The sequence below is a fragment of the Rhinolophus sinicus genome, chromosome 1 (genome assembly GCF_057876585.1).
Source record: "Rhinolophus sinicus isolate RSI-liver-muscle chromosome 1, RSI-T2T, whole genome shotgun sequence".
NCBI classification, from domain to species: Eukaryota; Metazoa; Chordata; class Mammalia; order Chiroptera; family Rhinolophidae; genus Rhinolophus; species Rhinolophus sinicus.
This window is the reverse complement of record NC_142501.1, coordinates 94,511,334-94,526,512: the sequence shown is the minus strand read 5'-3', so window position 1 is coordinate 94,526,512 and position 15,179 is coordinate 94,511,334. Positions and strand designations below refer to the sequence as shown.

The 15,179-nt window shown below is 49.4% G+C and overlaps 1 protein-coding gene across 2 annotated transcripts; it reads right to left on the bottom strand.

The window, feature by feature from the left end:
* Nucleotides 1-479: 479 nt before the first annotated feature.
* Nucleotides 480-11,134, bottom strand: AMER3 (APC membrane recruitment protein 3). 2 transcript variants are annotated; one of them, XM_019719026.3, is made up of 2 exons: nt 10,243-11,134; nt 480-5,050 (listed from the first exon to the last, which is right to left on the bottom strand). In XM_019719026.3, exon 2 carries the CDS (start codon nt 5,031-5,033, stop codon nt 2,592-2,594), a length of 2,442 nt encoding a protein of 813 aa, XP_019574585.3. In that variant the 5' UTR covers nt 5,034-5,050; nt 10,243-11,134; the 3' UTR covers nt 480-2,591. The 2 variants fall into 2 exon arrangements, with proteins under 2 accessions (XP_019574585.3, XP_019574584.3); XM_019719025.3 differs by having other exon boundaries at nt 480-5,053; nt 10,243-11,132.
* Nucleotides 11,135-15,179: the final 4,045 nt, after the last annotated feature.

Genomic DNA, 15,179 nt, shown 5'->3' with positions numbered 1-15,179 from the left:
TGGAGAGAGAGATGGGCTGAGGGAGCCTCAGACCCACTAGAAACAAGAGGAAGGTCACACTGCCTTCCTCCATTCTCCCATCAAGGTGCCTAGCAGGCCATTGCTGGCACCTCCCCCCAGACTGCTGAGAATGTTAATCCCCAGGATTGCCAAAGATGCTCCCCAGATTGCGAGTCTCTGGGCCAGCAGTTCTTCCCAGGTAGGCACCTGCTATGGGTCACTGCAGACCATGCCTTGCCATGGTCCTGGGTCCCCTTTGTCCTGCCTTCCTGACCCTAGGCCCCTCCGGATTGTGCCTAGACCACTTGGCTCCTGCCCTCCGCAGTGCTCTTGGCCTGGCTGGATTCTTCCCCATCATCACCAGTCAGTGTCACATCAAGAAAACGCCATCAGAACTTCTGCCAGGGGAGACCTTAACTCTGACATTCTCTAGACACAAGGTTCACGGTCGATAAGAAGTCAGAAAACCATGCACAACCTTTTGATATTCCATTCATTCAACAAGTATTTACTGAATATCTGCTCTGCTCAGTTGCAGTACAAAGTTACAGGTCTGTGATAAAGTGAGGGGTGCCCCTTACCCCCGGGGGTTTTAAGCCCGCTTTCAGGTAGACACAAGGTTGGCACCCAGAGGGTGCTCAGACATCTGTGCCCTTGAAAAAGGGGGCAATGAAGGCTTTGGGGGAGGTGTTCACTGCAGGAAGTCAGCGAGAGACATGCTAGAGCCTGGTGAAGTGCTGAGCCTGTGGAGTCACGGGTAAGTCTTAAACCCCATCAACCCCACTCACTCGCCATGGGCATCCCCAGGCAAGTCACATCAGCACTGTCCTCAATCTCTACATCTGAGCAATGAGGGTGACAGCTGCACTCAGGCTGATGCAGGGATGAGGCGAGAAATGCTGTGTGCCACCTGCCCTCAGCTGTGCTCAGTAAACTGTAGGAGTCATCTGTGGCGGGCCTGAGAGGACGGATCAAGTGTAGCTTCCCAGGAAGGCTTGCTCTGACCTTCCTCTGTGTCCAGGTTTGGATGGGCCTGCTCAGGGACCTTGCCACAAGCTTTTGCACCTACAGGGGCTACCTGTGTCGTGCACACAGTCGACCCCAGCAAGCAGTTGTAACTCGGGGCTGTGGAGCATTTTCTCACCTGCAACAGAGTCTGAGACAGCCAGGAGAGGCACCAGGCTGGGCCCAGCTGTCAGGCGGCATCCCTCAGTGTGCAGTCCCCTCCCCATCCCCTGACCTACCCCTTTGCTGCTGACCTTTCTTGTAGAAACGGTTTCATAGGCTGCCTGTGGCATCCCAGCCTTCACGTCTCACTGTAGTGTGTCATCACAGAGGACCTTGACAGGCAGTCTGTTGCTCCACCTCCTGTCCTGACACTGGCCAGCATGGATGTTTGCCCTTCCTGAGGGTATGGGCCACTTTTCCCATCACAATTCTGAATGTTTGGTGCTGCGTATGTGTTGTGGCTAGGGAGGGATGAAACCAGCCCCTTCAATGTAAGTTTTCTTGAAGGGGGGAGGCAGGGATGCTGAAAGTATAGAGGGTGCAAATAGCAGAATCGATCAGTTCTTTCCAAAGAACATTTTGCTGTCCATGGCTCCGTTAGAAAGTGCAAGTTGGGGAAATTATTGTTTGCAGGGGATGATTTATGACAGAGAATTCACGAACATCTGTTGGCCAGGAGCAGGTTGCACAGTAACACATGGCCTCTGCTGATTCAAGGCTTTTGCTGAGATGGGGCTGGTCCTGCTTCTTATTCCTATGGGGAAGCCCTTTGGGGCTCCCAGTACATCGTTGCTGCTTGTTCTGGGGGTGGAGCACAGGTGGGGATGGGGCCAGCAAATCCTTCTAAGCTCACGTGCAGCTCCCCATCCAATCTGTTACCCACTCTCAGTGTCTCACCCCTGAGCCTTGGACGCCACACTCACACTTTCGTTATTCTCAACCCCTATGCAGACTTATTGGCTCACTCGATTTCCCGTTTACAATATGTACTGTTTCCTTCCCAACAGTGTCGAGGTTGAGCTCCTCTCTGGCACGCTGTTCGAGGAGCACCCAGGTGTGGCCACTTCACAGCCAACACTGGGACCAGACTCTTCATTTCCTTGTGGGGAAATCAGTGAGGCACTCATTGAGAGTACTGGAGCTTCCCAGTTGCCCTTGGGCTTAGGCTACCTGGTACCTGGTCTGGCTGAGCTAATGGGTTCAGGCATGGATGCTTCCACAATAAAACGCCCTGCCCCACTTGCCTGAGTTCTGCTGCCCCTACCCACCCCCAACACAGTCCTCACATCAGGGACAGACATGGAGATGTGGGTCTCAGGTTCTCCTGAATGTCGCCACAAAGATGCAGCTCTTGGGGAGTGCAAACCCATCATGCAGGTGGGGCGGCTCTGCCCTGGTTGGCCTGGGAGTTCCCCACCCCACTTCTGGCTGGTTGCAGAGGAAGCCCTCATGGACCAGGAACCTGCAGCAGCTTTCTGGGGCACTTGCAGAGGGGACCTCCTCACACTGGCTGTTAGAAATGAGGCCCACGATTCCTAGCAGGTGGCTGCAGGGGCTCAGCTGGGCAGCAGGGCTGAAGGGCACTACAAATCCAGCTGACCCCTGAGTGCCGCCTGCTCCCTGGCCCTTGAGCTGAGCTGCGGAGGCTGGTCCTCCACAGAGGCACAGACCTGGGCATCCAGCCTGGTGGGCTCCACCCTGAGCCGGCTCAGGTCCAGGACAAGGCCTGGGCACCGCTGATCCTGTGGGCTGTGGAATGGCCTGGCCAAGGAGGGCAGGCCGCAGATGGCAGCCACTCTAGAGAAGCTGTTAGGCTGTTTCTGCTGCAGAATATCAAGGCCCCTGGCCTGAGGTTGCTTGCAGAGCCTGCTGCCTGTGTCCTGCCTGAAGGGTTGTGCAGCGTGGAGTTGGCCATCTGGGTGGATTGGCAGGGCTACAACCTGGGCCACAGAGCTAGTCAGGGCGGACTCTGCATCCAGGGTGCTTCCCCTAAGACTTGGTCTCCAGGGATCTTGGAGACACTCCACATTTCCAGGTGGCCTGGTTTCCTGGGAGTGAGGCCATGCAGAGGGGTTTGGGACCTTGTTTTTGCTGAAAGTGTCTGTTATCACAGAGGCTGCAGACCCTGCCAAGGAGAACAAGCCTTCATGGCAGTTTCGTGTCCCTTCTTCCCCAGAGACCTGTGTACTCTTCAGAGATGGGTCCTTGGACAGAGAGCTGGTCCCCTGCTTGGCCCCTGCTAGGACGTCACTCTCCCCAGCAAGCAGACCCTTGGTACCTGAACACACCCACATCTCCTGCCTGCTGGGTGCTGAGCCCACTGTGATTCCACCTGTGTCTGAGGCCTGGGCTCCCCTGCCCTCCAGCTTCCCTGGACCTGGGCATTTCTTCTCGGAGCCAGTTCCCAGCTTCTCCACCAGTCCTCTGGGTAGGGTTGTAGGCTCCCCAGGGACTGGGGCGGGCGGGGCTCGGAGCTCAGGGCCTCGGCGGAGCCAGTTGATAACACCCATGGTGACAGCAAGCTCAGTGTCACAGAGCTTCAGTAAACAGTCCTTGCCCTTCCAGGAGCTCTGCAAGAAGCCCTGGCTGAGCAGGTCAGGGCCTGGTGCCGGGGCCAAGTTCTCCTCTGCCCCCACATGGAAGCTGCACATGGACAGTGGTGCCCCCAGTGCTGGCCCTGACAGACTCTCAGACACGCACAGATCATCATCCAGGTCCGGGCTAACAGGGCCCTCGCCAGGATCATAGAAAAGCTCATAGAGGGCATCTCCACTATAGCTGTCACGAGGGAAGGAGGCTGCAGGGGTGCCTGGGCTCAGGGCCTCCTTCCTGTCCTCCTCAAGGCCAGATGAGAAGGCATCATAGTAGCCCTCATCACTTGTGGACACAGACTCCGGCTGCTCACTCTTGGGGGTGCCTGTGTCTATGGAGCTGGCTTTGGAGCCGCTGGGAGGGTCCCTGCAGGGGCAGGGGCACAGAGGGAGCTCAGCAAGCCCAGCTGAATCCAGCCTGGGCTGGGCTGTGTGTGTTCCCTGAGGACCCCCCACCCATGGGCCCAGTAGGGCACGCTGCTGTTGCCTCACAGAGTGATTCACACTGTCCCAGAACCTGGCAAAGTCAGACATTTCATTCTGGGCAGGAGACACCAGCTGCTCTGCACTGTCCTGGGAGGAGCGAACCTTGCTCTCAAGGGCCTGCGATGCCCGGGCTGGGCTCTCCACGCCCTCATTCAGCTCCAAGGATGGCACTGAGCTCTCGTCTGCAAAAATCTCCCCACAGCCTGTGAGTGAGTCAAAGCTCTTGAGCGAGGCCACGTCCTCACACAGGGCCCTGCAGAGGTCGAAGGAAGAGTCAGGAAGGAGCTCGCTATCAGATAGGTCCTGGCACAAGCCGTCCAGCCCTGGTCCCTTGCCCAAAGGGAAAAAGGCTTTGCCCAGCTGGCCTCCAGCCTCTGATGGGCTCCTGGGGGAGGACAGGCTCTTCCCCTTGGTCGCCAGCGAGGCCAAGTTCTCAGTTTTGTTTCTGCGAATGTGGAATAGGTTCCGAAAGCACTTCTTTGGTCTTTTCAGGGAAATCCTCTTCCTTGGGATGCTCTTGGCCACGGCGGGCACGAAAGGCATCTGGGGCACAAAGTGGCGGTAATCGATCATGTGCTGGCTGCCAGAGGGCCCTGGAAAGCTCGCGCTGCCCACCAGTTTCCCTTCAGCTGCAGCCACCCTGTCAGTCCCGGGCATGTCGTTGTGGGTCTTACTCTTTCGTGCTAGTTTGAAGGTGGCCCCATAGAGGGCTGTGGCACCCTCCTCAGGCTCTGGCTGCACACCCTTATTGGAGCATTTGTTATATCCTTGGGTGCTGGGAGTGACTTGGGGGCCCCTCTCACTGTGGGGCGGCTGCTGCCCTCCCAGCAAGACTGACCAGGGGGCTACATCCTCCTTGGCTGAGGCAGTGGCTGCTGGCCCTGGGGGTTTCTCATGGGACATGTGCAGGCTGGATTTGATGAACGTCTTTCCTCTCTTCAACTCCATGCTGCCAGTGCCCTTAGCTGCTGTGGAGAAAAGCAGGAGACACTTAGTATCCAAGAGAGAGGCCTATGGTTCTCGAAGACTGTTGCAGTGCCTGCTCACACTGTGGCGCTGGAGCTGAGCTGACATCTAAACTGGGATCCACCATGGAGAAGATGGGAAGACCCTCAGCCATGCTCATGCCTCCAGCTTGCACAGACAACTGATGCCCAGAGAAGTTAAGTCACATGACTAAAGGCAAGAGTAGGAGCCAACATGAGAGGAGACTGGGGGTGTGGTGCTCCTGTATCTGTGGTCTCCTGACTCACCCAAGCATCCTCTCAGAGCTTGTCTGGCCAAGTCAGACTCCCATTTTGCCCAGGAACTCTACACATGGCACCACATACTTATGGGGAAGTATCATGGCTCTTCTAAATGGACAGAGCAGAGAATTCAATAAATAAGTTGCTGCCTTCATCTAAGAGACAAAGCCCAATGAAAAACAAAAAACCCAAGCCTGCCTCCCGGGCTGGATACATTTGGTCCTCAGTAGAAGGGGAAGACACATCTACTGTCCTTCAGGGCTGTTGCATCTGTTCAAGGAGGCAAAACTCAATTACACAGAGGCCATCAGGCAAGGCTCACCCAAGCATGCAGAGCTTGAGCACTGAGACGAGAGAGAATACTGTGGTGGGAGACCCAAGAGAGGAGGCCAGGAATAGGCAGATTGGACAGACACAGTGCATCATGGACTGGAAGAGCAGGCAGGTGTCACCTTTTGTGCACAAACTAACTGAAAGGTATTGATGCCTAGAGTGCCATCCAGAGAAGGTTTCTGATGCCCAGTCTGAGTTCAGTGAAAAGTGTTCTGAGATCCTTATTGATGTCTGTCCTGGGTGTGGGACTGGAAAGGTGGTGGAGAGTTAACACCTTAATCATCCTTGCACAGCTGAGAAGTTTGGCCTTACCTGAGTGATTAATGAAGAGCTATGGAAATCTTCTGAGTGAGCGGGTGGTTGGAAGTAGTGGTAAAAAGAAGTTGGTCATCTAAGACCATTCATCTGACATCTGAGTGGAGGACAGAATAAATCAGGAGAGAACTCTGAGCAGAGAGGACTCAAAAGAGGCAACTAAAATGGGCTGGGCTGTGTGTGTAGATAAGGTCTAGATGGAGGCTGCAGTCATAAGTGTGAAAGAGGTGTCAAGTTGTATACAGAAAGAGAAGCATCTGCAGAAGGCCAGAAGTCATAAACCCTGAGGCCTGGATTCATACCAGGAGAGGGGAACAATGAGAAGTGGGATAAGACAAGAAAATGGAGAGTTGACAGAAGACAAGCTAGGGGCCTGTGCTAAAAGTTGCTTTGAGGGAGAGAAGAAAGGGTCTAGCTTTAAACATTTTGCCTTGGGGGTGAGTTTGGAGGCCCATAAAACCGCACCAAAAGAAGGCAGCCTGAGAACTGCCCGACTTTCCCTTGCTGTTTCCTCACAGGCACCCAGCTCACATGCTCAGTCCATCCCAGTGTTTTCCTCTCCTTGGCAGTGAGTGACCTACAGGTTGGTCCTCTGTCAGTCTTGCCAGGGAGATTAGAGACGAGTTTGGGCTGGTTTCTTTGACTCTCCATAAGGACTGCACCACAGGGAGCACCTGAAATCACTACCCTTCAGTCCACAACTTGTGCGGGAGGAATGGAGCAGGTGTGAAAGCATGAGGCTCTGTCAGCTCACACGTCTTTCACACCCACTGCCAAGGAAGCCTCACAGCTACCTCCAGAGAGCTGCTTGACAACCATCAGCTGACCAGAGTCAGCAAAATGCTTCAACATGAGGACTCAGAGGCAAGCAGAGGGGCTGCCTCACAACGCAGGAGGCAACATTAAAGCCAAATGTATGAGAAGGGGTGACAAAGCTGTCATTGCAGAGGCTCAAAGGGGCAAGCTGACCAGTCTCCACCCTACTGCCACCCATGAGCAGGACTTCTGCCCCTGCAGTGGGACACCTGGGACTTTTAATTGGAGGATAAAGGAGCAGGCACTGTGCCAGGGAAAACCAAAGAACCAAGCCTTGGCTCTCTCTGCAGCTCAGCTCTTGCTGGCAGCATCCTGGAGAGTAAGACAGTGCCTCAAGCTGCTCTCTGCTTTCTGCCAAGTGGCATGGGACCAAACTTTCCCACTCTGCATCTACAGACCCCATTTCTACTCCCCACAATCCTTTGTGGCCTAGATAAGTTCTCCCCCAGCCCTGGTGGGTTTTGCTGCACAGAGAATAGCGGCTACTCTCTGGGTTTTGGGGTCAAAGTACCCAGATTTGAGTCTTGGTTACATCTATATAATCACACTGAGAGCTTGGCCCATAACCTTATAATAGGCATATTATTAAAACCCCCGTTTTATAAAAGAGAAATTAAGATCTAGAAAAGTCAATGGATTGACTCAAGCCACACAGTTGGTAAATAACAGAGATAGGATAAGAACTCATGCCTGTCTGATTCTGAGCCTATGCTCTTAACCATGATAGATATTCTATGAAGCAATAGCTCAAACTCCCCTTCATGGGAAATTTAAAAATCAAGCAATAAATGTGTTTTCATGATGAATTTTGGAAAGCATAATGAAAATGAAAGACAAAAGCAAATTTAGCTCACACAAATTTAGAAAAATTGTAATTGAAGGCAATATAATTTCTATGGCAAGAAATTTTGGAGATATTCATTATGAGATCTCTATCGTATTCTTTTCTGTTTACCATATCCTTGGAAATGACTCCAACCAGGCTTGATAAGGATTATTTCACTGGGTACAGAATATTGCGCCCACAAGAACAAAGATGGTTTATTTGATATTGATCTTTGTAAATAAAACTACTGGTTTCTTAATTTATGGAACAGTTAAAATCATGAACAGTTGGAAATTTCACCACACTCTGAATTTGTAAAATGATCCTTCAAAATAGCTGTCATTTCTATAAGTGGCTGGATTCAGTGTCCCTAATATTGTCAACCCTGTTTGCTAAGTTCATTTAACACTTTGCACAATGGGACAATAAGCACTAAGGTCCAGAACAATGAACCAGAGGAGAGACTTGCAAAATACTGAAGCAATCATATGAAATCCAGTGTGTATTCAGTCCAGTTTCCACATTAAAATATTTTATCAGAGCCTGACTCTTTGGAAAGGTGGGCCCATATGTAACATGGGTGGGAATTTCCTGAGGGGGCAGAGGGCCCACTGCCCAAATGGAGACAGACTGAGCAGTGACTTTCCATGATACTTTTAGGCATAGAGTGGGATTTATCTGGACAGCCAGATGCTGGCACGGTCACTGCCTGCGGGCAGAGACCAAATATGTCCAGGTTCTCAGCTTCAAAAATGTATGATCTGCATTGCAATCCTCCCTCAGTGGAGCCCAGCATGAAACTATGTGCCACATCCCTCCCTCAGGGACAAAGCAGACTTGTCCCTCCCCTGGCTTGGTGCCTTCTTGTCTGTAGCACTCAGTGATCACTAGCTGCTCACTCTGGTGCTTACTTGGTCTTCTTGCTCCCCAATGAGGTTGAAAATTTCTGTAAGGTTCAGGATTCTCACTATAGTAGACCTGAGCTTCTACTTATATAAATGAAATGTCTACGCTTTGAGAAATCTTAGCCGTATATTTACATCTAAGTTTCCTAAACAGGATGTTGGTCTGGATTTTCTTAATTCCCAGTCATTTTCTAAGACGAGTCCCAGTGATGCCTAGACCCTGGACTGAGTCTTTCGTCTCTAAAATGAACCTGCATATTCCATCAGAACAGGGACCACACCATGTATTCATTTAATCAATTCAGATTCAAGGATGTGGTATTTAAACCAAGACCTAAAAGACAGCTGAAGACAACCAGGCATAAAAGATGTGGGAAGCATAATCCAAGCATAGGGAACATCCTATGAAAAGACCTTGAGGAGCAAGAGAGGGAGAATATTTAAAGATCTAAAAGCAGGCCCAGGTAGGCAGAGAAGCAAGCCAATAGCATGACACAGGGAGGTGGGTGGGGCAGATCACACTTGACCAAGGTCGCAGGGAACGTCTTGGCCTTTATCCTAGGTGCCATGGGGAACCAGCCATCAAAGGTGAGTGACATGGGCCGATGTTCAATTTTAACAGATTACTCCAGTTGTAGATGAGCATGGAAAATAAGGACAAGAGTGGAGGCAAGATTTCAGGTTAGGAGCCAGAGCAGGGTCCAATGGAGAGAAAGTGATGGCAGAGACGTCCCACGTGCGTACACCTTCCTTCTCAGTGCCTTACACAGAGTATGCACGTGCATATAGACTTATTGTAAATTAAGCACATGAAGTAATTTTACTGGCTGCTTTTCTACATGATGACTGACTTTATCTCAACTGCCTAGGATTCTCTTTTCCCTTTGTAAGGTAATTGTTGTGGTTTTCTTTCCCTTTTTAATATGAAAGTGACTGGGTGTTTCATGGAACAAAATAAAAACCTCAACATACAGATATGCTACAGAAATGGTTTGGAGATATAAAAATTTTGACTAATAGTTTTGATATTTGCTGTGCCATCCCCTGCCCCGCCCCCAACACCCAGGAAAATCACAAGCAGTGACATACAAAGGGGTGGGTGGGTGATAAGAAAGCAGAGGCCTCTTAGGGGAGACCTGCTCAGGAATTTCCTGGATATTGGTGTGGGCGTGGGAAGCTATGTACAGGGCAAGAGTTTATTTCTGTCATAGGCTGCCTTGTCTAAGCTAAAACCCTCCGATGGATGAAAGGAAGGCCATTGTGCGGCGGGAAAGCCTCTGTGTCTGGAGTGGGTGTGGGGTAAGTAGCATCTGCAGCAAGAAATAGAATCTGCAGCAAGCATCACCAATTCACCCATCCCCCACGGGGGAGACAAAGGATCCTTTGGGGAGCGAAGGTTCTGGCCCACCTCCTGTAAGGCAGCCCTGGGTATTCCTGGTCTGCCCAACCGAGAAAAGATGGGTCTCCAGTCTTATCCGATCTTTCCTAAACCCCGCAACCGCAGGCATAGTGTTTCTTCCCTTCCCTATTCCGAACCTACAAGAGTCGTCACCTCCAGACTCCAGACCCCAACCATCCATGCCAGGTACAACGGGGTGGAGAGAGGGTAGACCTTAGTTCCATCACTCAGCCCTTCCATCACGCGAAAGAATGCACAAAAATGCCAGATCACCCCCTCCCCCCAAGCCTACATCCTCGGGGCCATGGCGACTTACCGCTGGAGCTCAGAGTGTGGCAAGACGCGGCTTTAACAGGGCAGGGAGCCGCGCCCCAATCCGAGGCGCGCGCTCAGCACCACGGCCAGCTCCTGGCGTCGCGCGCCCCCGCCGAGTGGGAAGAGACCAGGACCAGCGTCGGCTCGCCCCTGGCCGCGCTGGGCAGTCGCAGCCGCAGGCGGGCAGGCGAGGGTTAAGTCGCGGGAGGGTGATGGGGCGGGGCTGGACCCGGCCAGGAGCCAGGCGGTTGGAGGCGCCCCGCGCAGTGGTGGGAGAGGTGACACGCGTGGGGCCAGGATGGAGGCTGTTCCCGAGGCTACCGCCCCAGTGCGCCGCCGCCGCCGCCTGGACCCCGCTCGGCCTAGCTTTGTTTCTCCCGGTCTCGGCCTCTGTGTGTCTCTGCCTCCGCGCAGGGCTGCGGTTTTGCATCCCTCAGGCCCAGCTGCTGGCGCTGCTGGGACCGACAGCCGCCGGGTCGCCTCCTCTCGCCGCCCACCGCACTCCGGCGCCTAGGTCCGAGCTCCTCAGAGCTCACAGGTGGGGGTGCCCTTATTCGCGCACCCCTTAGCGCAGGGGCAGATTTAACCCCAACCCTGTCGGAAGGGATAGGGCACACGCGGCCTAGTCACCAGTCTTACCCAGGATTCGGAGTGGGCTCGAAAGAAGGAGCAGGCCAATCTCCAGATGCAGGGCAGAGTCTTCCAGAAGCTTCTTTACAGAGTGCCTTTCTTGGACACCATTATTATTATTATTAATGGGCACGAAGGAGGCTGTTCCCTTATGTATAATCCCGATGTGGGGTCTGATGGTGCTGTGCCCTGCAGCAGTCTTGGGGGAGGAGCAGAAATGTTGTGGGGACTCTCCCCACTGAGCTGAAGACAGAGGGTCTGCACACTGAGAGGCAAGAATAAAGTATGGATTAAGTAACTCCAGGATTGCTCAGGGAGCAATGCCAGGAGCATGGGGGAGAGGATGTGGGTGGAGGGGCAAGAGTGCACATCAGTGCTAGTGAGGTATCTGATCCCATGAGAGGGGGGCAGGCAGTATGGCAGATGAGGAGGCTGATCCCATACAACAGAGGTGAGTGCAGGCAGTGAGGGATGGGAGACAGGAAGAAGGGTTCACCCAGTCCAGGCTTGTTGAGCTGAGGCCCAAAGGAGGTGCAGTCTCTGGCAAATGACAGAGGCCATGCCTTTCTTTGAGCCTCATGGGCTTACTCCCTGTCCCCATCTCCAAAAAAAAAAAACAAAAAAAAAAAAGAAAGAAAAAAAGAACCTGGGCATGCAAGATATCCCACTTTGGTTTGGACTGGCTTTGTCATAACCCATTTATCTGCCTTCTTTATAATTAGCCACCTTGAGGCCACTCCATTGCAGGCCCCTCCTCCGGCAAGCATCACCCACCACCTTTGGATGAGCCCACCTTCTTGCATTTCTTGCAGTTGAACTATTTTTCTACCTGGTGACTGACTCAGCATGACCTCAGATGTCCTTCCTCCTCCCATGTTGGTGGTGCAGTCCTTACCTTTCCAGGCTGTTTCCAGCCATCAGAGTTCCCTGAATCAATTCTTCCCCGGATGCATAGAACAAAAGTGGGCCTATGCCTTATTGCCACATACCCGAAATCAAGAACAGGATGCACACAGATTCCACAGTCCTTTCTAATTAAAGTTAATAAACATTAGCCTCTCCTACAGTGTTTCCCCAAAAATAAGAGCTAGCCGGACAATCAGCTCTAATGTGTCTTTTGGAGCAAAAATTAATTAATTTTTGGAGCAAAAATTAATATAAGACCCAGTAATATAAGACTGGGTCAATATAATATAATATAATATAATATAATATAATATAATATAATATAATATAATATAATATAATATACCGGTCTTATGTCAATTTTTGCTCCAAAAGACGCATTAGAGCCGATTGTCTGGCTAGGTCTTATTTTTGGGGAAACACAGTAGTATGTTCTTCTCTCTTCTGGATTAGGACTCTTCATAGTTCTTAAACTTTTCCCTTTTTGAGGATAGTTATGGGCTCTATCCTCAAACTTCGTTAGTGATAATTGCTCTTTTCCATGCTCAGCTTGTCAACCTTTGGTAAATGACAGCTATTCTGAGCCAGTCATTTTGTCCTTTCAGAGAATTTTAAAACGTCCCTACTTTTGGGTAACAAAAACAAAAACAAAACAGAACAAAGATTATATATATATATATATATATATATATCTCCATAGCAAAAGTGATGTGTGACATGGAGCATTATCATGATGGAAGATGATTTATGGCACACTTTAAAACACACTTTCTCTCAACCATAGCTCACACCTGACTGACTACACGGAGCAAGTTGAAACTTGTCACACACTGTTACTAAGGTTTGACGTGCCGTTTCCCATATTGAAGATCCCTGCTTTTCCATTGGATGGCACTCGGCAGCAGCATTCACCATATTTTGTGATCACAACGGAAAGGCTCCGTGTCACACATTGCTTATGGTATATGGCAATTTCTGTAAAATAAAAACATTACGGTGTGTCCTCATCCACCTTATTCACCAGATCTGGTACCATGCGATTTCTGGCACCTCCCCAAAGTCAAAATCACAATGAAAGGTAAATGTTTTGAGTCAATTCAGGACATGTAGGCAGACATTACAGCTCAAGTAAAGACACTCACGAAAGAGGACTTCCAGAACTGCTTTAGAAAGTGGCAAGAAAGATGGGATAAGTGTATTCAAAGTGAGGGGGAGTATTTTGAGTGAGGTTAATGGCAATGTGTCTTTTACTGTAATACATTTTTTTATTTAAAGTCACCATATATTTTAATCACACGTCATACACATGTGTGTGTGTGTGTGTGTGTGTGTGTGTGTAGCAAGAGAGAGAGAGAGAGCCACAAAAGGTATACACGCTTTAAGAAAGGAAAAAACTATATTAAACTTATAATATTCAATATATACCAATAACAAAAGATGAATACAAGTCATGTTTGACTTCTGCAATTACAAGAGGTGCTCAAAGTGGTTACCATTAGCGTCCAGACACTTCTGATTATGGCGAACTACTGCTTGAGCAGTGTTGAGCAAAGTATCCACTTGTATACATTGTGTCTACTTGTATACATTTTTTGGCATATATATATATTCTTTCCAAGACAACCTCTGGAAAGATCTTCCACATCAAAATTACCTAGTTCAGATATTACTAAATTATTTTTCTTTAATATTGTCCTAATGTAAACTTACGTTATATTCTTTTTATAATACTCTGACTTTGTTTTACCTTTTCCTTCCTGGAACAGGCCCTTAGGAGTCTCTGACCTTACTCTTGGTCATTTGATTGACACTGAATTTACACCGAGGGTCTCAGAGCTTCTGGCCACAGCCCTTTCTCTCCTGACAGACCCAAAGGATTTCACTTGACTCTGAGCACAACCCCAGTGGGGTTGCAAAAATCCAGGTTTACAGCCTGAGAGAACCGAATTCCTTGTGGGACCCACATTTGAGAGGACTGGGACGTGAGGAAACAGGAACCCATACCTCCAAGGAAGGCTGGCCAGAGTGGGACTGTCAACTTGGTGAAACACAGGCTTCGGGTGGACACAATTTGGAGGAGATGGCTGGGAAGGAGGAAGGACGATGGCTTCAAAGATGGGCATGGCCAGAGGCACTCTAGGACTCAGGTTGGCTCCCCTGCAGAAAGATGTCCACTCTAATCTCAGACACACTAGTATTAGGGGTACCACCCCGTGAATTAGCCTACTGCTCTGACTGCATGGTTTCTTGTTCCTTTAAAATTATACTTTATTGCTTTTATGTTTTGTTTAAGTATACTTGGTATATACTTTTATATTAGTGACATTAGTTTCAGATGTACAATATAGTGTTGCGACATTTCTATACCTTACGATTGATCACCTCACTAATTCTAGTAATCGTGTGTTACCGTGCAAACCTATCACAGTATTGTTGACTATACTCCCCTTCACCTTTTTGGCCCATCCCCCCACCTCCCTCCCCTCTGGCAACCATCCCTTTGATCTCTGTTTCTATGAGTCTGTTTTTGTTTTGGTTTGTTCATCTGTTTTGTTTTCGTAGATTGTACATATAAGTAGCACCATATGGGGTAACAACAATCTAAACTATATAAAGAACTCATACAACTCAACAACAACAAGACAAATAATCTAATTGAAAAATGGGCAGAGAACCTGAACAGGTACTTTTCCCAAGAAGACATACAAATGGCCAACAGATATATGAAAAGATGTTCAACTTCACTAGCTCTAAGAAAAATGCAAATAAAAACCACAATGAGATGCCACCTCACACTTATTAGAATGGCTGTAATCAATAAGACAAGAAACAAGTGTTGGGTAGGACGTGGAGAAACAGGAACTTTCATACCCTGCTGGTGGGAATGTAAATTTGTACATCCACTATGGGAAATAGCATGGAGGATCCTCAAAAAATTAAGAATAGAACTACTATATGATCCAGCAATTCCTCTTCTGGGTATCTCCCTGAAATTTTTGAAAATATTTATTCATAAAGATATATGGACCTTTATGTTGATTGTAGCATTATTCATGGTGGCCAAAATGTGGAAACAACCTAAGTGTCCTTCAATGGATGATGGCATAAAGAAGATGTTTTATATATGAATACTACTCAGTCAAACAAACAACCAAAAAGATGAAATACTGGCATTTGTGACAACGTGGATAGATCTTGAGAGTATCATGCTAAGCAAAATAAGTCTGACGGAAAAGGACAAGAACCATATGATGTCACTCATATGTGGGATATAAAATAGAAAGCAACACACAAACCAACAAAACAAAGAAAAAAACTCATAGACACAGAAAACAGTATGATGGTTACCAGAGAAGGGGGTGGGAACAGGTTAGAGAGGGTAAAGAGATCAAATATATAGTG